Here is a 24392-nt window from a genome sequence, read left to right as displayed (position 1 = left end):
AGATCTATTCACTAAATAGATAAGAAATCATAGGTCCTGACAGGTAAATCACCTTGACTAAGGTCACAAATCTAATAGTGACCCTGCACAGGGTTTCCGAGGCTGTAAATCTTTACCGGAGCAGAACGCGTCATCGTTCTCCTGCGGAACCATTGGTAGTTTCGAACTTCTGACAGTGAAGTTGGCAGTCTAACTCGTAACCACTATGCTACCAGAGCTCCTTATGAGTAGCACAAAATTTCCTCCGATCCTCTGTTCATTCACCCTTCAATACTATCTTTTCTAATTACATCTGTTGCCAGTGAATTCCAATTACAAAGTTTTCACTTGCTTTCAAGGTTATATGTTGAAGTAAATACTTTCATTATTTTAAAAAAATTTAAGGCATTTAAAAGTAGTGTAGTGGTTACGAATTGGGTTCAGCAGTTTGAAATTACCTGCTGTTCCGCGGGAGAAAGATGAGGCTTTCTGCTCCCCTAAATGTTTACAGCCTCGAAAACCCTGTAACAGGGTCGCTATGAGTCAAAACCAACTCCCCGGCACACCACCATCACCAAAAATAACTAAGTCTAAAACCCAATTTTACAGTTTGACTTCAAAATTTTCTAAAAAGCAAACAATCAAAAAAAGGGAAAACAAATAATTCAATTTCTTCAAGTCTTCAAAAATGAATATTACTAAAAGGTTAATTTTAACAGTTTCCTGAAATTTACACGCAACTTCGGGCTCCTTTTAGGACTAATAAAAGCTCTTCCTCCTGTTAATCTTCGGACTTGAGGACTTTTAATTTGAAAGCCATTTCTTTGGGCTTTCTGATTTCCTATGAAACCCTAAGAGTTAAATTAAAATCCTGCTCTCTCACGTTTATTATCTTGATTGCGGTGAAGGTTTCATGGGTACATTCATACGTCGAACTCATCAAAATTTAAATATGCGCATTATTGTATATCATTTATACATCAATAAATTAAGGTATTTTTCCAAAATCGTGTACCCTGCTATGATTATTGCCACATTACACTAACCCATCTCCTTATTTTCAATGCTAAAAATCAAAATACAAAGTATACAAAACATGAAACAGTCAGGATATTAAAGAAACTGACCCACAAGGTCGGCGGTTCAAGCTCAACAGTGGCTCCTCGAAAACCCTATATAGGTTCGCTATGAATAGGAACCCACTCGATCAATGGCACTTACCACCACCAACAAAAACAGCAAAACTTGAAAAAAAAATCTTGTTTCAAAAACCTGTAAATATATAGCTGAGGGAGTTTTCTTAAAGAGTTAGAACGATAACAATTATAATATTTAAACCCTCGTCTAGTAGAGTTCAATTATCATAGTTTAAAAAAAATTTCCAAACATAGTTTAAAAAATATCTCCAAACACAAGGTAAAGCTTACCTTTAAGATCGGAGGTAATCCGAAAGTTCTAGGCTTGCAGGAAGCTACCTCCCACAAAACATTAGAGGTGACTTAACTAACAGTAAGGTTTCTTGTCATCTCACCAAGTGGTTTTTTAGCCCCTCCTTTCAATCAGCCGCTGCCTAGAAGCAAGGAAGGAAGGAAGGAAGGAATTCCAGACACAATTTTCTCCGCGGAGTTGATCACCCCGGAAATCCGGCTTTCAATGAGCGCAGAAACAGCGAGGGACCAAAGTGGTCCCTAAGACGGGAAAGAGAAAGTATTATGTATAAGATAAAGTCGTCGAGTAGAGATGAGCGCGACCCGGATCTGGCAGACTTGGGGTCCGAGGTGGGGGCTTCTTCCAGGACTCCCGCCAGGCACCCGAATTCTTCCTGGCGACATTTGGAAGACCCTCCTCTCGTAGCTCACTGGGCCACTCGCACCTCCCTGCGGAGCGCTGACCTCCAAAGCAGGTCCGCTGGCGGTCCCGCCCCCTCGGTCCCACAGTAGCGCCTTTGGTTCCTAGAGCAATCCCTCAGTGAGGCTCGCCCAATCGAGGGCCCGGCCGGTGGGCCGACCGCCCCGCCCCTGCCCCGCCCCTCGCGAAGAGCCCGCCCATGCCCCGCGCCCGGGAGCGGAGGAGAGTAAATACAACAGGAGCGCAAAATGGCGGAGCCGCGGAGTCCAGTGCACGGCACCGCAGCTACCGCCACCGTTTCGGAGAAAGAACCGTTTGGCAAGCTGCAGTCCCCCTCCGGGGATCCGCCGAGCTCTCTGTCTGCCAAAAAGGTCCGGACCGAGGAGAAGAAGGTGCCGCGGAGAGTGAACGGAGAAGGGGGCAGCGGTGGGAACAGCAGGCAGCTGCCGCCGCCAGCGGTACTTTCGTCTCAGAGCTGTGGCAGCCCTGCGTGCTGGAGCTTCGCCCCTCTGTCTGCTGCCCCCTCCCCGTCTTCCTCTTCCCGTAGCAGCGTTTCTTTCTCCGCTGGCCCGGCCGCCCCTTCCTCAGCCTCCGCTTCCTCGTCTCAGCCGCTGCCGCGCAAAATGCTGGTCCCTCCTACGCTGCTGCACGCTCAGCCCCACCACCTCCTGCTGCCGGCCGCCGCCTCCTCGGCTGCCGCCAAGCCGCGCAGACCCAAGGAGAAGAGGGAGAAGGAGAGGCGGAGGCACGGCCTCGGCGGGGCGGGCGAGGCCGTCGGGGCCGCCCGCGAGGAGAACGGGGAGGTGAAGGCGCTGCCGCGAGGTGGGTGCCGGCGCCGGAGGGGGAGGGGAGGGCGCCCGCGGGGCCCGGGAAAGGGGAGCGTGGGGGCCACGGGCGCCAGCCTGGAGGGGCGGGAGATGTCCCGTTCTCGGCGGGCGAGGTTGCAGTCCCTGTGGGGACAGGAAATGGTGCCTGTAATTTCGCTCGCCGAGCCAGTGGGGAATGGCCGCAACTCTTATTATTTTCTGTATCTTTTCTGTCTCGCGGCAAAGGTGCTGCAGGAATGGTAGAATTCCGTCTGGAGAATTCGCCTAGGTGCGTTTGACTAGAGAGAGATGGGAGACCGGCATGGGGAAGCAGTTGGTCTTGTAAGAGATGCTCAGCGATTAGGCCATTTAGATGTGATCACGGGAATTCATATTTGTGCCACTGCCTGCAACCCCAGAAAATCCTGTCAAAAAAGGGGTGTGGAGCGCATTGGCGTCAGCTGGAAGCTACGAGAGGCCTGAGCTTTTCATCCCTATTAGGGAAATGAGGTAGAGTGGCGGGCCCCGAGCGTGCTGTTTCCTAAGGTAGTCTCCCTCCGCTCCTAGTAGTCTAGAGTGTTTTGAGTGATCCTCCTGGAAACACACCCTTTAGGAAGAATTTTCAGCCATATTATTTTTTCTGCAGCAAGTGATAAAATCAGGAACATTGACATATTTTGGCCAGATCAAGTAGCTGAAAAATGTTTCAGTATCAGAGAAAGGCAAATTTGTAAGCTTTCTAACCAGACTGGGATGTTTTCTTTTCCAGTGTAGGTTAGTCGTATAGTTTTCAGAGTCTTTTTTTTCCCAAAGGTGGGCTCACTACCCAGTGATCTGATAGATTTCAACATGGAGACTGGTTGAAAATGAGATCTTTATGTGACCAAAGCTTAAAGGTCATAATCTTTATATTTCTGCTTCATTTTGTTAAATGCTGTTTTATAGGAAAAAATGAAATATTAAGCGGTCCTAGCACTGCTGATCCCAAGGTAATTTTGATCATAAAATATCTCTGTTTGAATTGAAATGGCTTATTTTTCTTTTACTTTTTTTTTTTTTAAACGCACTGGCCTGTGTATCAAGTGTTATTTCTTCCACGGTGTTTTGTTTGCAGTAAAGCTTTGGCATCTAAGTGTAGCCACTGTGTCCAACTATGGTCTCTCAACCCTGGCGAGTTGTTTCTAGAAAAATGGTCTTCAGGATGGAACTTTACTCGGGAATTTGAGGTGGTTAGTGTTTAAAGCTATTTCGTTTTAATGGCTGCACGTTAACTGCCCTCCAGTTGGTTCCGACTCATAGTGACCGTGTACGGTTTGGGAGACTGTACTGTATAGGGTTTCCGAGGCTGTAAATGTTGACAGGAGCAGAAAGCCTCATCTTTCTCCCGCGGAACGGCTGGTAGTTTCGAACTAACGACCTTGAGGTTAGCAGTCCCACTCATAACCACTACACTACTTATCCAACATATACACTTTAAAAGTGATGTTGGTAAGTGCTGTGCAGTCGTTCTGATTCATTGTTGTTGCTGTTAAGTGCCATCGAATCGGTTCCCACCCATAGCAACCCTGTATAGGGTTTACAAGGAGCAGTTGGTGAGCTTGAGCGCCAACCTTACGGTTCAAACTGATTTTGCAGTCTAGTGCATTAACCCACAGCGTCACACTAGTGACCCTGTATAGGGTTCCCAAGAAGCGACTGGTGGCTTTGAACTACCATCACTGTGTTTAGCAGTCCAGATCCTACAGCTCCACATGAGGACTCTATTTGAAAGTGAAATGTGCCGTAGGCTAGTCTGTCCAGATTCTTAGTATCAGCCTTGTTCTTTGTGGTGTGTAAACATCGTGTTTGCACTTCCTAAGTTCTTTGAGGATATAAAATTGTTTTTGAAACCAGACAGTATTGCTCTGATGCGAGATAAATAAATAAGCATCTATTTTTTTTAAATTCCTGACTTAAAATGTGGGGTACACAAATGACCTTGCCCTCTAAGTGAAAGAGCTGTTAGAGAAATTTTTATAATCGTTTTTGCTTTTTAATTTTTTATTGTGAATTGAATGAAGGTTTACAGAGTAAATCATCAGTTTTCCATTCAACAAATCATATACTTTGCCTCATTCTGTGGTTGCAATCCCCTTATGTACCAACAGTTAACAGTATTTACCTCTATTCACTTTAACTATGACATTTCTCCATGTCTTCCACTACCTTTCCCTTTCCTCTGCTCACTTCCCTCTTGTTGCATATTGCCTGCCCTGTCACCGATGTTAACGTGTCGATCCTCTAGCCTTCCTAGTGTGGCACTGTAGGTTGAACACTAGAGTTTGAACCATAAGGTCGGCAGTTCAGGGTCACTATGAATTGGAGACGACTCCATGGTACTCAACAACAGCAGCCCTCTAGCCTGGACTTCTGGAACTGGAAGATAAAGTGCAAACCACAAAGTCAGTGGTTCAAACCTATCAAGTGAAACACGATACAGGGTGGCTGTGAATCAGAATCGACTCAAGGACAATTAACAGCAACAGATATTAGCACGCGATTTTCATTTTTCTAACGTTATTTTATTGAAGAAAGGGATGGATTTTCATTGGCTTAATGGTAGTCTTTATAGTGAAAACCTTAAATTTGAGAAATATGCATATCTAAAAGTTCAGATTGAATTGAAAATCTGTTGTAATCACTAAAGATTTTTCACACCTTTGTTGTTAGGTGCAGTTGACTCGGTCTCTTAGCTATGACCTTATGTACTGCCTGGCCCTTCACAGACCTCACAATCCTTGATATGGTAAAACCATTGCTGCTGCCACTGTTGCCAGTCCATCATCTTTCTCTTTTTTGCAGACCTTCAACTTTACCAAGCCTGATGCCCTTCTCAGGGCCTGGTCCCTCCTGATAATATATCTGAAGCATGAGAGGCAAATTGCAATAGAATAGTATTATGCATGTTGATTATATATAGATAAACTTGCAAATATGAAAGTACTGATTTATACTATGAAAGCACAGTGGCTCCATACAATAATCGCTGTACTGTAAACCACAAGGTCTGCAGTTTGAGCCTGTCAGCAGCTCCATGGGAGAAAGATGAGGCTTTCTGCTCCAGTAAAAATTTAAAAGCCTTGGAAACCCTCTATAGAACCGATATGAGTCAGTACCGACTCCACAGCTCTTAACAACAAACAGCAATTTATAATACAGTTCTCATTTCTAAAGTCTTTTATTTATTTATTTATTTTAGAAATAATAGTGAGTGGGTGACCAAATACACCCACTTCTCACATATCTACACAGCTAGGTTCCAAAGACCAAGTTGTTATGTGGAAACCAATGTCATTGGAAAATGGAGGGTGAAGACATCAGATCACAAAAATGGAGGATGGCTTCATTACGTAACTGCCAAACCACTGAGAATCATGACCTAGCCAAAATGACATAACCTTAACCATCACAGCCAGAGTTACTCTCACCTTTGACTCAGCTGTCTTCAGGTTGGCTGTTCATAGGATAGTCCAAGAATCTGTGTTATCCACTATTCATTAACTGAGCAATCTGTCATAACTGGAAATTAGCTATAAAAGCACCTAACCAAGGAAAAAGATCCTCCTTTCCTCAAAACAAGCAAACAAACAAACAAACAGAATAACACCCTAAAGACACGTTTCCCCAACTTGAGTTTTTAAGTGGTACTGTATTTATTTGTTGATGGTGCTTATGTACTGTTGAGTTGGCGCCAACTCATATTGACCCTACGCAGGGTTTCTGAGGCTGTAAGTTGTTATGGGAGCAGAAAGCCTTATCTTTCTCCTGTGGAGTGGCTGATAGATTGAAACTGCTGACCCTGCAGTTAACCTACTACCTACCAGGGCTCCCTGTATTTATCTATTTTGTTTGTTGTTTGTTAAGTGCCGTCGAGTCGGTTCCGACCCATAGCGACCCTGTACAGGGTTTCCGAGGGTGTAAATGTTTACGGGAGTAGAAAGCCTCATCTTTCTCCCGCGGAGCGGCTGGTAGTTTCGAACCGCTGACCTTAAGGTTCGCAGCCCGATTCGTAACCACTACGCTAGTTGGTTTAAAAAAGTTTTTTTGAAGACTTTAGTCACAACTTTTATTTTCACATTGTTGTTGTTAAGTGCCGTTGAGTCGGTTCTGACCCATAGTGACCCTCTATAGGGTTTCCGAGGGGCAGCTGGTGAGCTTGAACCGCCGACCTTGCAGTTCAAACAGCTTTGCAGTCTGGCACATTAACCCACAGTGCCAGACTAGGAGTCTGGGAGCAGTGAGATTATGTATATGAAAGAGCTTGTCAGGACATTTAGTACAGTGTGGTTACGAATCGGGCTGTAAACCGCAAGGTCAGCAGTTCGAAACTACCAGCTGCTCCGCGGGAGAAAGATGAGGCTTTCTACTCCCATAAAGATTTACACCCTCGGAAACCCTGTACAGGGTCGCTATGAGTCGGTTCCGACTCCACGGCACATAACAACAACAACAACAACAGTGTTATAAGATAAGCATTGAACTGCTAGCTGCAAGGTATGCTATTCAAACCTACCAGTTGCTCCTTGGAAACCTTGTACAGGGTTGTTGTGAGTTGGAACGAACTCAATGGCACTTAACGTTTGCTTTTTTTTTCTCTTCTTAACCCCATAGCAAATTAAGAGATGAGTTAATCCTGATAGAGGAAAGGTTACTGACAGTAGATTTGAAATTTAAGTGATGAATTAAAAAAGCATAGCAGTCTGGGCCCATTTAGTGTAAGGACTGATGCTTTACACTCTTAGAACCTCTGAGGTCATCTTGTTCAGTGTTGTTGAATCGGTTCCGACTCATAGGCATCCTATGTAGGGTTTCAGGGAAGTAAAGTGGCTCCGTACAGGATAAGCAATAGCATGAACCCCAAGGTCAGTGGTTTGAGTTCTTTCTGCTCCTACAAGGATTTAAAGCCTCAGAAACCCTATGCAAAGTCGCAATGTCTGAGACTCAAAGATGCTTAACAATGACAACAACAACATAAGACTTCTGAGGAGTGACGGGTGGGTTTGAACTGCTGACCTTTGCTGTCAGCAGTCCAGTGCTTATTCTATGGGCCCGCACCAGAGAGACATAACTGTGTAGCTGACTTGCACAATAAGCCTGAGTCATCAAGTGAAAGTTAAATTGTAATTCTTATAAAAAGAAAATTTACAAAACAGTTTAGATTTTTTTAAAAGTCAGAAATACCTTTAGAAGTAGTGTAGTCTACAGAAGAGTTTACAACCTTTTTTTTCCTCCCCTGTGAGACTAGATAAATTACTGAGTTTACAAATTAGAAATGGACAAGAGCTGAAGGTATCTGATGTTATAGTATAGCAAACAACAAAACAAACATTGCATTAAATGCCTTAACTAATTCCAGTAACCAATAAAATTTGTATAGTTTTTCTAAAATTTGTATATTGTTGTTAAGTGCCTTGTTAATTGGTTCCAACTCATACGCAGGCTGCATAGGTGTTTTGTTTTGCATTTACTAGTTTTTTCCATAGATTATCTCTGTGAAGTGTCCCAAGGCAAAAGCAGCATTTTCACTGATTACATATCAAGTATAGTTACAGAATTAAATGACAATAGAGGCTTCTCTTCTGACTGGATAATTTTCTTTTCGTGTGGTAAAAGCCTTTACTCATATATAACAAAGCATTTACCATTTTAATATGTTTTGCTTGTGTAAGTCAGTGATACTAATTATAATTATGCTCATCATGCTCTCCAGCCATCACTGGCTTTCTGTTTGTAAAACATTTTCTTTCACTCTAAGCAGAAACTCCATGCCCCTTCAGCAATAATTTCCTTCTGCTCCTGGAAACCTAAGAATTGAATAATTGGAGATTTGTAAATATCAGTGATTTTAAAGTGTTAGAACCTGAGGGTTTTTCAAACATCACTTTCCCCATAGTTCTACTATTGTTCTCCCACTTCAATTTATATTCAGAGTTTTCATCATGATTTCATTTTTTGTTTAACCTATTTCATGGCTCATTTTTTTATATTTACTCAAGAGTTTCTGGCCAAATCTTCCCATACCTGTCAGCAGCTCTAAAATGTTCCTCAGTACAATTTTCCACATAGTCAGATTTGTCAGATAAACGTATCAGTTCCATTTGTTCCTGTAGACATCCCTCCTGAATCGGCCCCACCTTCCTGCTTCAGTCTAGATTGTTTCCTCTTTAGGCCTGCAGCAGAGCTATCATTTGGGGCTTTCCATAGTTGATAATCTGGAAATCTCCTTCACTTTTTTTTAAACCCCTTTTTTGGGATCCCATTTTTTAAACCCCTTTTTTTGGATCCCATGCCTGCCTTTCGGGTTATTCCTTCATGCTGGTGTCCTCTAATAACCAGTGAAAGAATGCGTAGGAAATATATTTTTGACATTTTATTTTTGCCCTCACACTTGTTTGTTTGGCGATTGAGAGATTTCTAGATTGGAAATAATTTTTAGTAACAAATTTGAAGGCATTATTGAGAAATCTCTTCTACAAAACATTGTCTTTTCGCTCTACTGTCTGGGAGATTTTAATCCTTTCACTGAATTTAAATTTTTTAGCTATTTCTTTTTTAAAACAAAGTTTTTATGAACTCTAATTCTTTGTTGTTGCACTTCAGCTTGTTCCTTTTCATGAATGTGAATGCTGCATCTTCTGTTATCTTCAAGGATATTGATTATAATTTATTTGAAAATTTCTTCTTCCTTTGTTGTTTCTTGTTCCTCTATTCTTTTTTTCTGTTTGTTTTGAGGCTTTTTTCAGATTCATGTGATTCTTACCAGTTCCTTCATATTTCAGAGAAAGTTACTAAATCTGATTAAAGTCCAGTGAGCATATATGAACAAGGTGGTGTAACTGATGGGCTCCCATGCTATTATTTTTATTTTTTCTGGATGGTAGCTATGGTGGGTAGGAAGGCTTTCGGTTTCTTGAGAGATCTATTTTCTGTCATGTTTCTGTTGGTGAAATAATGGGGAAAGGAAACTTAAAGAAAGATGTCTTTATAAGGCAGCGTTCTACTGTTTGGTGGGAGAAAACAGCTACAGGGTTCACCATTCAGCTTATAAATTTTCACTTAAATTCTCTGTTTTAAATCCAGTATTTTAACTCTCTCTTCTTTGTGGGACGTCTCTGAGCTTGGAGCTACTCTGATCGCCCCACCCAGGTACTTTAGCTTGTCTCCTTAAGTTGTAGTGAGTGTTCTGCCCTTTGCCTCCTCCTGCATCTCCAATTTCTAATGATATGGCAGAGGAAATAGGGATGTTTGTCATTATTTCTCTCTGTATATTCAACATTACTAGCTGTCTTCCACTATGCTAAGTCATTTACCATTCCACAGTTAGCTTTCTGTCCACACATTGTATTTCAAGTTGCCATTCCAGTGTCTCCAAGGTACAGATGGAGTTTGTGTTGCTCTTTCTCTTTCTCCTTATTGTTTAGTGATAATTTTTAAGAGTGGCTCTTGGATTTTTAGCGTTATTTTGATTTGTTCTATTTATGTAACTTTGGTCAAGTCACAGTCTTTGAGCCCATCTTTATTTGTTATGTAGGGAGGATACCTTTTCAACTGGGTTGTGAGAATTGCATGTACCTGGCATATTAATACTGTGGGTGATGCAAACAGTTTGTGTGAGGCATTGGGTTGCTGACTAAGAGGTTAGCAGTTCAATCCCCATAGCTGCTCCTTGGGAGAAAGATGAGGCTGTCTGCTCTCATAAAGATTTACAGTCTCGGAAACCCTATGTAGGGTTGCTATGAATTAGAATCAACTTGATGGCAGCGGGTCTGGGTTTTTGGTTTATTAACTGAAAACTAGGTGCTTCAAAACCATCCAGCAGCACCGAGGAACAAAGCATTGTCTATCTGCTTCCATGAAGATTACAGTCCAGAAAACCTTAAAGGAGTTCAGTTCTATTGTATAACATATGGTGTCCACATGAGGTAGAACTGACTTGACAGGTTTTTTTACATTGTAGATATTCACAAGAAATGTTATTTACCAGTCTATCCTTCCTGCTTAACATATTGGAGATATTCAAGTATGGATATACTAAAAATAAGATATTGAAAAAATAGTGATTATTAATGTTTGTAAGAGTAAAAATAATTATGGTGAAATGTGGCTATAGAAAACCTTTATGTGGGATATGTTAGAGAGATGCAAACAATATAGTTTTATCAATTGATTTTTTTTTTTACAACTTCAAGATATTCTCACTTTTGAAGTACATTGAACTTTATGTTGTATAGTTTATCTTTTTCTTGTCCTATAGATAGAAAAATATTTAAATTTTCATCCTAAAAACTTTCAAATAGCACTAAAGAAACTATAGTAGTATACTACCTAACACCCTGCTCAATAATTTTCAATCTTTTGCAATTAATATTTCATTTCTCCTTCTCTACTTACTTTTCTTTTATACTCAAGTATTTTAAAGCCTATCCAGACATGTATCATTTCACCTAAAAAATAAGTAGAACTGAAAACATTTTTTTTTCCATTTTAAACAAATGTATTTTAAATTTTCAACATTTAAGTGTATAAATTAAGTGTAAATTCCTCTCCCTCAAATATATTCATTAACAACTTGTATCTCCTTCTGGCATACGTTTATTATTGTTGTTAAGTGCCATCGAGTCGATTCAGGCCCATAGTGACCCTTTATAAGGTTTCTGAGGTTATAAATCGTTACGGGCTCAGAAAGCTTCATCTTTCTCCCGTAGAACCGCTGGTTGTTTTGACCTGCTGACCTTGAGATTAGCAGCCTGATTTTTAAGCACTATGCTACCAGAGCTCCTTGGAATATATATATGTATATATATTAATGTTTTAATATCAGAAAAATAATTAATTCAAATAAGCCCACAGAAACTTTCACAACAGCTAGTAGAAGCAAATGTTTGTGATGTTGGTATACGTGCAACCACATCAGCATTGTTGCTGTTGAATGCCACTGAGTTGGTTTTGACTCATAGTGACCCTGTATAGCGTTTCTGAGGAGTGGCTGCTGGGATTGAATCACCGACCTTGTGGTTGGTAGTCCAGTGCTTATGCTACAGCACCACACCAGGATCCCCCAATCAGCATAGAAAATAAAATATTAGGGTTTAGTAGAAGGAGAAAATGCATTTATTGAGTGCTTATCATGTGTCATAGTATTATTTAAATATTATAGATCAAAACTATGGATTTTTCTTAGTATCTCGGAGTTGCATATCTGTATATAAGGAATTTGAATCAACCCTTTGTCGAATTCTAAACCTAACTGCACAAAGTTACAGTTATTTTTTTTTCTTTATATTGTGATAAACAGGGAGAACTGAACTAAACTTTTGAAACATTTTTCAGTTTTATTTTAAGAAAGAAACAAGTTTCTTTTTTCCTAATATCCCCCCAACTGCTGTTGATTTGATTCTGACTCATATAGGGATTTCAAAGTTATAAATATTTATGGGAGTAGAAAGCCTCATCTTTATCTCATGGAGTGGCTGGTGGGTTTGAACTGCTGACCTTGCAGTAAATAGTCCAGTAATTATCCTGCAGTGCCACCAGGGTCCCTTTGCCTAACATTATTATAAAAATGTAAACATAAAGAAATTGAAAAATAGTACAATGATCCCATGTAGATTCCCCACATTTCAACAGTTAATATTTTATCATACATGAGCTGAATAATTTGAAAATAAGTTACAGATATATATACTTAATCTGCATATTTCCGCCTGTATATTCCTAAAAATGAGGACATTCTCCTATATAACCATAATACTTTAATACATTTAAGAAATTAATCATATAGCAAGTTTATATACAAATTCTTCCAATTATTTCCAACTCTGCAGTTGCCTCTCAATGACACATTTAATTATGTTTATGTTATTTTATTTTAATCTAGAACTATCCCATTCATTTGTTATTTTTAAATGACACTGAAGAAACCCTGGTGGCATAGTGTTTTATGCAGTGGGCGTCTAACAGCTAACCACAAGCTCACCATCATTCCTCAGGAGAAAAATGAGGCTTTCTGCTCCTGTAAAGATGTGTTCTTCTTAGCTGCTGTCTTAGAAAAGAAGAGATCAGAGATGATTAGTATAAGCTCCTGACTTATAACTAACAAGTGTGGCATTCAGCAAGAAGCAGAAGCTTCACAACTCTCCCTCAGGTTCAACGATTCACAAGTTCTTATGTTCTCAGTTGACTGGGCTCACACAAATCATTCAAATATAAGAGTTATTAAAATGGATTCGTTTTTTACAGCTGTTTCTATAGGCACCATTCACCCCTTGAGCAATTTCCCTCTGCAAACAATTCTAGAGGAGGTGAGGTCATGAGGTGTTTTAAACACCATGTGCCTCAAGCCTATCAGATCTCAACTTTCCAAGTTTATGGAAAAAGTCATTTAAATTCTCAGGAACCTCAGGCCTTTTCTCTGTAAAATGAGAAGAGTAGCTGAAATATAATTCTGTGGACACTTTTTTTGGTCGCCGGCTCACTCTACTATCTTGTTTATTGTAATTTTTTCACTAGATCCTGTTCTTTCCTAAAATCTTATAAAAGCATTTACTTTCTTATATTACATTCTCATTTCTTTCATCGTCTCTACTTTCATAGTTTTTATGTGGATTCAGCTAATATTTATTTGGGTCCTGGTGTGGTGCTGGACAGGTAATCATAAAGTTGGCAGTTTAAACCCAGCAGCCGCTCTTGGAAACCTTATCCAGGGTGGTTTGAGTAAGAACTGACTCAGGGAAGCACAGCAGCAGCATCTATTGCCTGCTGTGGGGGCTATAAAGAGAAAAGCTGTTTATATTTTCTCCCTTTGAGAATTTGTTTTAATTGGAGAGATAATTAGTTGTAATATAAGAGATAACTTTATTGCTCATTTTTTCTGCAGTTGCTTTTGTTGTCTTCTGTGATTGCTAACTCTTCTCAAATACTTACCACTAGTAGTTTGTTACTTTAACCCTTTTCTTCTGTTGCTCCTTGGAAACATAGTCCTTACTTAGCATCAGTTGTGCAAAACACTATTCTAAGTTCTATAGGAGGTAACAGATGCATACAATAAGGTGTAACTGCAGAGGAGTTTACAAACCAGTAGGGAAGATAGAGCAGTTACACAAAGATCAGTATTCAAATCTAAGAGAGGCTGGAATAGTAGGGTGTGATTGATTCTAGTCATAGATCCAGGGATACTTAGTGAAAGAAATGGAATTTCAGCTATTTGCAGGTTGTGTAGGATTTTGATGGCAGAGTTGGATTGAGGAAAAGCATTGTAGCTAGATGTCATTAGCAAAAATACTGGAGTAAGATAGTTGAGGAATGATGAATTTGGAATCTAGTATATATACACATGTGGGTAAGTAGTAGAAGAAAGGCTAAAAAAGACAAAGTGAGTCTTGACTGAAGATTCTTGAAAGGCATACTGTAGGGATTTTCAGTTCTTAGGTTGGCAGAGGTAAGCTGGGTTTATTTGTTTATTTTAAGTAGAAGAGAATGTTGAAATTTTAAACAATGAATACTTTTTGGTCACTGCCTTTAGTGAATTTTTGAAGAAACTATAGCTAGGGAGACAACTTCTTTCAAGACGTAGTAAGAATCAAGGTAAGAGAAGATTTTGGGAGGTAAACTTGAATCTATTTTACATTAAGATATTCAGTAGAAAAGTAGACTAAATTGGGCAAATTGTTTAATATTGGGGTAAACTCGAAGGAAATATTACATTAAAGGTTATTGGGAAGATATATTTTTTAAAAATTTAGTTTTATTCAAGTGAATCCAGTTGAAATCTAATTTGCTGGACTGCAAGTTCGATTTGTGGTTCATGATATGTGATTCATGCTCACTCTCCGCTCCTCAGAAACCCTATACAGGTTTCCACTGTGGGTCAGCAATGACTCAATGGCACTTATCAACAACAACATAGCTCTAATACTTAGCTGAAAATTGAGCCATGGAGGCGAGTTCATTTCCAAACCTGAAGGGTGACTAAAGGTCATTGTCTTACCTGACCAAGTAAACCTGGTCCTTTAATGAGTTTCAGCTTTGTTCCACAATTTTTCTCACACTCATCGAAGACCCTCTAATGTGATCCCTTTCAGAGTCGTTGTATAGTAGGTGGCCACCATCTAATTCTTCTGGTTTCATAGTCATGGAGATTGATACAAGTTGGGCTGCGAACCTCAAGGTTAGCAATTCGAATCTACCAGCCCACTCCACAGGAGAAAAATGAGACTTTCTGTTCCCGTAAAGATTTACAGCCTTGGAAATACTGTACAGGGTTGCTATGAGTTGGAACTGACTCCATGGCGTACAATCACCAACCTCCATTAGACCCTTGGACTAATTGTTTTCATGCATCTTTGATTATTATAGCTTGAAATAGAAAATATTTTGTGTTTGAACGCTGGAAAGTGTTGTGCAGTTAATACAAATAGGGTTTTAGAAGATGAATGTGAATCTATCTAAGAGAGATGGTAATTTTGCTGTTAACTATGCCTCATGAAATGAAGGAATGGAGCTCTGTGGAGCGGTTGAGTTGGGCTATTAGTTTGAGGATTCATTTTCTTAGAAGTTATAGTTTAAATCGTGGGTGTGAATTTTCAGAGAAAAAAAGAAGCATAGTTAGGTCAGATCCTAGGAGAAGGTACAGGTTTTGGATGATTGGATTGTAAATTACTTGAGGCAGTAGTCAGGACAGCATAGTTTTACTGAAGTTTATGGAGAAGTTTTGAGTAACAGGTCAATGTTGTAGTGAGGTCCAAGAAAAGGTTCAGCGAAGCCATTGAATCTGATAGTCTTGGGTAACTGTGCTGGTGGTTATGTGCCTTGGAGTCGGTTCTCACTCAATAGCAACCCTGTATAGGGTTTCCAAGGCTGTAAATCTTTATGGGAGCAGAAAGCCTCATCTTTCTCCTGTGGAATGGCTGGTAGTTTCGACTTGCTTACATTGAGATTAGCAGCCCTACTTGTAACCACTATGCTACCAGAGTTTCTTTGGGTAGCTGTATTAGGAAGTTAAATTTCTCCTTTCCCCATTGTACATGCAATCTTTTCTTTTTACTGTATGTATCCTTCATCTTTTATTTACTATTTACATTCTTACCGTCTTAGTTACTTTCCTTTCTGGCTCTCCATTTAAATAATCTGTAGCATTTTTGTTTTTGTTTTCTTCTGCTTCCTGCTTGTTCTCTGATCTGTTTCCAGCCATACTTAATCTTGGTTTAGCAGACCAACTGATTTCATGAGCTGTATTATTACAATGTGACTTATGACACATGTCCAGGACAGGCAAAGCTCTGCTGCAGGAATGTATTGTGGTTGAAAGCTTTAACATGAAATTTTGCTAACATTTTTTAAGAACCTCCAGTATGGGCTTTTCTGATAATTCTAATAATAAAAATATTAAAAAATCTTATTTATATCAAAATCTTGGTTTTATGTGTCAAAGTATAGGATTTCTTTTTCTTAAAAGTGGTTTAATCTAATAAGTAATGTATGTGTATGTTGTGTGTATGTTGTTGTTTAGTGCCATTGAGTCGATTCCGACCCACAGCGACCCTGTATAGGGTTGTCAAGGAGTGGCTGGTGAGCTTGAGCCATTGACCTTGCTGTTCAAACCAATATTGCAGTCCAGCACATTAACCCACAGCGCCACACCAGGACTCCATACATAATATATGTGTGTACATATTCAAAATAAATACATATTTGTATAATACTTTTTTGTACTTTTGTTCACTTGATTCACTGTAATATAACTGATGTAATGTATTTAAAGTGAAGTAGAGCAACAGAGAAACACTTAAACAATTGCAATGATGAAAGGCCTTTGGAAATATTAAGACATGTGTGTGTGTGTTACATTTTAATTTAGTGTTTTATTTTGAAGTGTTTTTTTTTTCTCTTGTATCACTTTCCTTCTAATACGCCATTGGTGGTGGTATGCCATTGACCTTTTACAGGGTGTCCAAGGCTGTAAATCTTTCTAAGAGCAGAAAGCCTCATGTTTCTCCCATGGAATGACTGGTAGATCCGAACTCCTGACCTTGTGGTTAACAGCTCAGCTTATAATCTACTATGCTACTTAATATACCATTAAGTAATTCTAAATATATGAAAAGGATTCAAAAAGTTGTATATAGATAGATAGATATAAAGGATTTCTAGTAGCTTTCCATTTCATGCATTGTTGTTATTGTTAAGTGCCATCAAGTCAGTTCTGACTCATAGTAACTCTGTATAGGGTTTCCAAGGAGCGGCTAGTGAATTTGAACCGCCGACTCTGCAGTTCAAACTGACGTTGCAGTCCAGTGCCTTAATCCACACGCCACACCAGAGCTCCTTTCATACTACATCTTTAGAGGAAAGGACACCACACTTATGTACAATTGAAATCAAAGACCTAACTCGTATTTATTATCATCACACCTGATATGCCATGAATACGTAGGGAATAAGATTCTAACAGCGCAGGCTCCTTTCCATTAGTTCTCACAAAGTGTGCGTCAGTTCAACCCAAGTACCTTTCTCTTTGGCTTCCTTCTTTTTCTGATCCTTTTCATGCGCTTTGGGAAGCTCTTTGGACTTTTAGAGTGCCCAATTGTTGTTGTAAAGTACCATCGAGTTAGTTCTGACTCATAGCGACCCTGTATAGGGTTTCCAAGGAGCAGCTGGTGAGTTTGAACCGCCACCCTTGTGGTTCATACCGACATTGCAGTCCAGCACATTAGCCCACAATACCACACCAGTAGGCACATTAATTCTCTTGCCAGGAATTTTGCACTTTACTTGTTTGTTCACAACAGTGCCAATGGCATGTTAGGTCACATTGTATGTAGACTGTTCAGTTTTGCATAGTTACCTTTGTGGAACTTCCCTTTTTAAACTGTGACCATTCCTTTGATGTCCACAGTGTTGCCTTTCTTGTAGATGCTGATGTATGTGGCCAAAGGAAGCTCCATGTTTTCTGAAAGGTCTGGAGAACATACAGCCAGAGCCTTGACTTTTCCTTTATGTTCGTCAGTTTGGTGGATTACCGCAAGATGGAGGTTCCATCCACACACTTCATTTTGTTTTTTATTTTACAGTAGTTTTAGATTTAGAGAAAAGTTGCAAAGGGTAGTATAGAGAGTATGTGCCTCATATCCATCTGCCCCCATTTTTCTACTTTTACCTGATGTGGAGTCCTAGTGTGGCTCTGTAGGGTAAGCATTGGACTGCTAATCACAAGGTTGATGGTTCAAACCCAGCAACAGCTCTTTGGAAACCCTACAGGGTTGCTATGAGTTGGAAGCGCCCTGACCACATACAGCAATAATACTTACTATAGTACATTTGTCTCAGTTAACTGAGATTTGTGCTGTTTCAATTTTTCCTAAGGTTTCCCCTAACCTCATTTTTATGCATGCCATCTAGGATTTTACATTACACTTAGGCATCATGTCTTATTATATTAGTTCTTGATTATAATAGTCCTCATATTTTCTTTTTTCCCCCTAAATTTTATTTATTTTACTGTTGTTGAGAATATACACAGCGAAAGACACCAATTTAACAGTTTCTGGTGTGGCCAGACTGCAAAGCCATTTGAACCGTAAGATCCGTGGTTCAAGCTCACCAGCTTCTCCTTGTAAACCCTATGCAGGGTCGCTATGGGTCGGAGTCAACTCGACGGCACTTAACAACAACAACAACATTTATAATGTAGCACTGTAGGATAAGCACTGGACCACAGGGTCAGTTTGAATGGCAATAAAAGGCAGTTCTCTGGTTCAAATCCACCAGCCACTCCTTGGAAACCCTAGACAGGGTTTCTCTGAGTGATGGCACTAAATAACAACACATATACAACGTAGTAATTTGATTATGTTTTTTGAGTTGTGCAACCATTCTCACCGCCCCTTTTCTGAGTCGTTCTTCCACTATTAACATAAACTTAGTGTTCACTAAGGCTCCTACGTATTCTTTCAGTTACTGTTTGATCTCATATGATCTTAAAAACACATAAGGCTGACTAACCCCCCCCCCCCCTTTTTAAATAACTAGTTAATCTGAAGAAGACTCCAGGGGATATTTTTGGTTAAGCTTTAAAGGTTACCTCAGGGCAATAGTTTCAGTGGTTCATCTACCCTCCGAGTCTACAGTCCATGAGAACTTGAAATTCTCTTCTGTATTTTCACCGTTTTCATCAGGATTCTTCTATGGAATTTGTGATCAAAATGTTTAGTGATGGTAGCCAGACACCGTCTTCTTCTGATTTCAGGGCAAAGGAGGCAGTTGTTCATTCATGGAAGCAATTAACCACACATTCTGTATCCTCTTCCTGTTTATGAGTCTTCTTGTTCCTCTGTTGCTCCAAATAAATAAGGGCCAGTTAACTGAGATGTCACATGAAACCATGAACCTAAACCTCCAAGTCCGGAAGCCAACTCATAGGGTGTTTTGTTGTAAAAGCAGCCTCAGCAGCAATTCTTTATTTGTTGCTGTTGTGGTAGTCCTGGTGTGGCATTGTGGGTTAATACAGTGGACTGCAAGGTCAATTTGAACCTCAAGGTCGGTGGTTCAGGCTCACCAGCTGCTCCTTGGAAACCCTGTACAGGGTCACTGTGAGTCAGAACCGACTCCACAGCACATAACAACAACATCATACAACGGCTTTTCTTCTTTGATGACCATGACAGTTTGAAGATTACTACACCTTCTCTGGTAGCGTAGTGGTTACGAATCGGGCTCTGGTAGCGTAGTGGTTACGAATGGAGCTCTGGTAGCGTAGTGATTACGAATCGGGCTGCGAACCTTAAGGTCAGCGGTTCGAAACTACCAGCCGCTCCGCGGGAGAAAGATGAGGCTTTCTACTCCCGTAAGGATTTACACCCTCGGAAACCCTGTACAGGGTCGCTATGGGTCGGAACCGACTCTACGGCACTTAACAACAACAACAACAACACCTTCTCCTTAATTAACGACTGTCTCATAATCCAGTATTTTACATTTACTGCAGTAGTTAAAAAAAAAAATCTTTTCAGTGGATCATTATTAATGCTAGCGGCAGTAGGTGAGGCTGGAGTGGGTCTCAGCTCCCTTCATCTTTGGACGAAGGTAAAAGGAGGCAGGCTGATGTTTGCTCTGAAGGCAGCACCATCAGGAGTGATGGGTTTGCTCAGGCAGGTAGGACAGCCCCCCCCCCCCCTTTATGTGGGATTGCACAGGAGGAGTTTGATGAGCTCAGCAGAAGCAGTAGCCCCAGTGGGTCAGGATTCTCAGTTGAGGCCTGCAACAGCTCTGTGGGCTGAAGCTTAGTGTGGAAGAGCAGGAGGGGTGGGTCCAGTGTTGCAGGGTAAGGGCAGTGGGGATTTGGAACCGTGCAGGAGCTCAGCAGCAGCAGCTGAAACCACAAGCCTAGCCTGGGGTAGTGTGGACAAGAGGTAACTGACACCATTGATGGGCCTTTGTTGTTCTTACTTGCCGTTGAGTTGATTCTGACCCATAGCAACACTGTATAGGGTTTCTGAGGAGCAGCTGGTGAGCTTGAACTGCTGACCTTGCAGTTCAAACAGCTTTACAGTCTGGCACATTAACCCACAGCACCACAACACTACTCCTGATGGGCCCTTAGGGTTGGCCTATTGTTATATAGGAGGCAGGTTGAGGACCTTGGAAGCAGCCCCAGGACAGGGGTGATGCCTGTGCTGTAGTGCAGGACTGGTGTGGAGGAGAGTCCATGTGGGCTTCTGTGTAGCTGCTTGAATTTGGGATGACACCTGGAAGCTTTGAAAGGAATTCTAAAGTTCAGAAGAACAGCGGAGCAATATTGGAAGAGCAGAGGGAACCTTAGCCAGGGGGCAGTGATCCTGTAAGCAGACCCCTGTGCACTGGGACAGACTCAGCTAACTAGGAAGAGCCTGGATCTTTGGTGGGCCCCCTGGGGCCTGAGAAGGAGGAGTACCTAGACATATGGGAAGCTAATTGCTATGTGGGGTGCCGGAGGTACAAGTGGTTTGGGCTGTCCTGGAAACATATCTGGAGGGGGAGGGGTCCCTAGAAAGTGAGGGCCATAGGGCCTAGAGGCGCAGATGGAGAATGTGGTGGTAACTCCAGGGGAAGAGGATCTTAAGGTGTAGGGGTTCAGAGGAGCAGAAGAAGACTGAATCAAGGAGAGTTGGAAGCGACTGACCAAAGGCAGGCTGTAGCCTGCAGAATCCTCTTCTGGCATTTTCCCCTGGGCATCACTGGAGCTGTGGCTGCAAAAGGCTGCAAGCAAGGAAGTTAGGTCATTTTCCTGTAACCGTGATTTTCATGTGATGTTTGGTGTTTGGGATCATGTCAGTAAGTGAAGAGGGGGTGTTGTATAGCCCACAGTTGGGATTTGTCTGATGTTTTCTCAGGACTACACTAGGATTTTAGGGTTTGGGGAAGATGGCCATGTCTTTATAAATTTAAAAATAAAGTTTAATTTGAAAAAAAAAATCATTACTGAAAGGTGTTTATAGTAAGAAATGATCCTGTTACCACCCCTTTGTAATTAAAACTTTATATTTTATAGACTTTTAGCCTATATTTTGCAATAAAACCATATTACCTAACTTTTGTTGTTGTTGTTTTTGATGATGTTTTTACACATATGGTGGCAAAATTTCGTTTTATTTTTTAACATTTTTATTGTGAACTGAATGATAGTTTACATGGGAGAACATCATTCAACAGTATTTGGTTCTATTCCCTCTGTTGTTGGTTTTTTTGGGGGAGGGATGAGGGGATGTATACAAAAACATTCAGGAATATATAATAATTTAAACAACCAAGGGCACATTCTGTGAGCCTGCCTCCTGGCTGCCAGCAGCCAGCCCCTCTCTTTCCATGAGTCCAGAGTCCTCAGCCACTCCCTCTCTCCATGTCCTCATCTCTGCCACCATTTCTGGTCTTGCTGCTTCTCTGGATAGGGCCCCTCATTCCGCTTGTGCTCTTCTCCCTTGATGGTCCTAGGGTCCTCTGCTTCTGGACTGTAAGATTAACAACTCCCCTATTTTTGTTACAAAACTTCTACCTTTACAGTTGTGCCAGTCGCAGTTAGTCATGATAATAATTACTATTGAATCGCAAGAATCTTTTCACCAGAACTGTCTAGACGAGATGAAGACTATTCAGTGGGGCTCTGTCTTCGCCCATATACTCTTAAACTAAGCGCCCTCTTGAGAACTTGTAAGCCAGTCACTTTGTGCCTCTATTGCCCCCACATTTTAGATAGCCAGTGTCTAAGTTGCCTGTCCCTAACTACCCTGTATACAGAGGGGATACGATTGATACTTGTTGTGAAGACTTCTTCCCTCTCAGTTGGTACATTGAACTACTACATCCATAAATACAGGGCAAGTTTATTAAACTGTAGCAATTTACACTCATTTCTTTCATCAAAAATAGTTTCAAGAATTTTTTTTAATCTAGTCGGGTTCTGATTATCAAACCATCAAGGCTAAGTCAAATGGGTACTATCTGCATGTTTGGACGTTGTTGTGCATCTCCCCTCACTTCATATCAGCTGGATGCTTCACTCTCAGCTCTAGCCCTCCATGGCTATGTCCTTGTCCATGGGCTCAGGAGTCCCTAGGTGTCACCACACTTCAGACCCACCAGCCCTTCCTTCTCTGTCTCTCATCTCCAGGTCAACGGCAGTCTACGGAACATGTTTGAACTCAGCCCATTTCTTTATTGTGCCTTTGCTCCTCTTCCACTCACCAGTAGACCAACGTGGTTGTCAGTAAGCTTACATGCCTGCTCATGTGTTTCCTTTGAGTTTCAGTCTTAGAGGGGGTTTTGTCCTGAAGGGACTTGATTGCTTGCCTTGATGGCTCCCTGGAGCACAATATGCGTGTTCTTATAGTAACCACTCATACTGCCATTTTTGTTTTGTACGTTTCCTGATCTTTCTTTGAAGATGCGTCTTCTGTTGCTCCAGCTGTTCCAGACTGCTTGTCCTTTCTAGTGGGAATGTCCCACCGCAGAATGTTCCGGATGAGACTAAAAAATTCCATAACCTGTTTTTATTATTATTATTATTATTGTGAGTTATGTGATAGTTTACATGGGAGAACATTAGCTTTACATTCATCCTATGGTATTTCATTTCATTGCAATGATTACAGCCCCCTCCACGCATCATCAAACAACCAAAGGGTTGTCCCTCAAGCCTGTTCCCCGGCCATCAGCACACAGCCCCTCTCCCTCCCTGAGTCCCCAGCTGCTCCATCTCTCCACATCATTGTCTCTGCCTCCATGTCTGGCATCACTGCTTTTCTAGGTAGGGTCCCAGGGACCTCTACTCCTGGACTGCAAATTCAACCACGCCCCTCCTTTGTTACAAAACACCTACCTTTACATTTCTGACCCACACAGTCAGTCCTGATAGCAATTATTCACGATTGTACTACAAGAGTCTTATTCTCATCTCCTTTCATCAACCCTGTCCAGACAGATTGGAAACCACTCAGTAAAGATTCTACCTTCTCCCGCAACCTCTGGAACTAGGCTCACTCTTGAAAGCTTGTAAGCCAGTCACTTCTTGCCTTTTAGATCCCACCCCCACCCCCATTTTGGGTAGCCTATGTCTGAGTTGCCCGTCCCTGTCAACCCTGTGTACCAAGGGGATGGGAGTGATCTTTGCTGTAAAAATTTGTTCCCTCTTTTGAGCTACTACATCCATAAGTATAGGTCAAGTTCATCAAATAATAGTGGATTACTCTTTTTTTTTTTTCCCTTTTCTTTCATCTTCTAGTCGAATTCTGATCATCCAGACATTGAAGCCAGGTCGAGTGGGTAATATATGCAAGTATGGGTGTTCTTGTGCATCTCCCCTTCATATCAGCTGGACATTTCACTCTCTGCTCTAGTCCTCTGTGGCCTTGTCACTGTCTCTGGGCCCAGGAGTCCCCAGATCTTGCCATACTCCTGGCCAACCACGTCTCAGGACGTTCACAGGAGTCTGTTGAACGTCGTCAGATTTAGCTCACATCTTCATTGCTGTTCTCCCCCGCTTCCCCTTATTTGTGACCAACGTGGTCACCAGCAAGATCGTATGCCTGCTCGTGTATTCCCCATGAGTCTTAGTCTTGGAAAGAGGTTTGCTCAGAGGGGACCTGACCACTTACCTTGATGGCTTCCGGCCAAACAACTTGCTTGGTCTTTTAGTAGTCGGTTGGACTGCCATTATTGTTTTTTATTTTTCCTGCTGGTGTTTCTTTCAAGAAGTATCTTCTGTTCTTCTCGCCCCTCCAGGCTGGTCTGCTTGTCCTTTCAAGTGGACATTTCCCACCTTGGAAGATTCTGGATGGGGTTCAGGATTCCACCTATGCTCTTATGTAATGTAAAGGCTCCACAGGAAGCCTCTTTCTCTGGGAAAGTTCTAACCCCCTTTTAAGTATTCCAATCAGTTATAGGCTGAAGACGGACTTACAAGCTTTCTAGGTGATGTTTCTGGCTATGCTTTTATCTCCCCATCAAGTACCTATTTTACAGTGACAGACAAGGGAAACCAAGATTCAAAAGACAGCCAAGCATCTTAACATTATTTCCATTATCTTTTTTTTTTTTTTTTTTTTTTTTTAACTTGTTTTTTTAGTTATGTGATAGTTTACATGGGAGAACATTAGTATTACATTCATCCTGTCGTATATTGTTTTATTGCCATGGTTACAGTCCCCTCCATGCATCATCAGCCAACCAAAGCGTATACACTACAAACCTGCC

The 24392-nt window shown here is 41.2% G+C and overlaps 1 protein-coding gene across 1 annotated transcript in view; it reads left to right on the top strand.

Annotated features, from left to right (window-relative positions):
* Positions 1 to 2075: 2075 nt before the first annotated feature.
* The window catches only part of RSBN1L (round spermatid basic protein 1-like), a 105329-nt gene continuing 83012 nt past the window's right edge, over positions 2076 to 24392 (top strand). Inside the window, exon 1 of the mRNA XM_006834358.1 lies at positions 2076 to 2649. Within this exon, the coding sequence (XP_006834421.1) occupies positions 2076 to 2649 (574 nt within the window). The remainder of the gene's footprint in view (positions 2650 to 24392) is intronic.

The sequence above is a fragment of the Chrysochloris asiatica genome, unplaced genomic scaffold (genome assembly GCF_000296735.1).
Source record: "Chrysochloris asiatica unplaced genomic scaffold, ChrAsi1.0 scaffold00010, whole genome shotgun sequence".
NCBI lineage: Eukaryota > Metazoa > Chordata > Mammalia > Afrosoricida > Chrysochloridae > Chrysochloris > Chrysochloris asiatica.
This window is presented reverse-complemented; position numbering and strand designations above follow the sequence as displayed.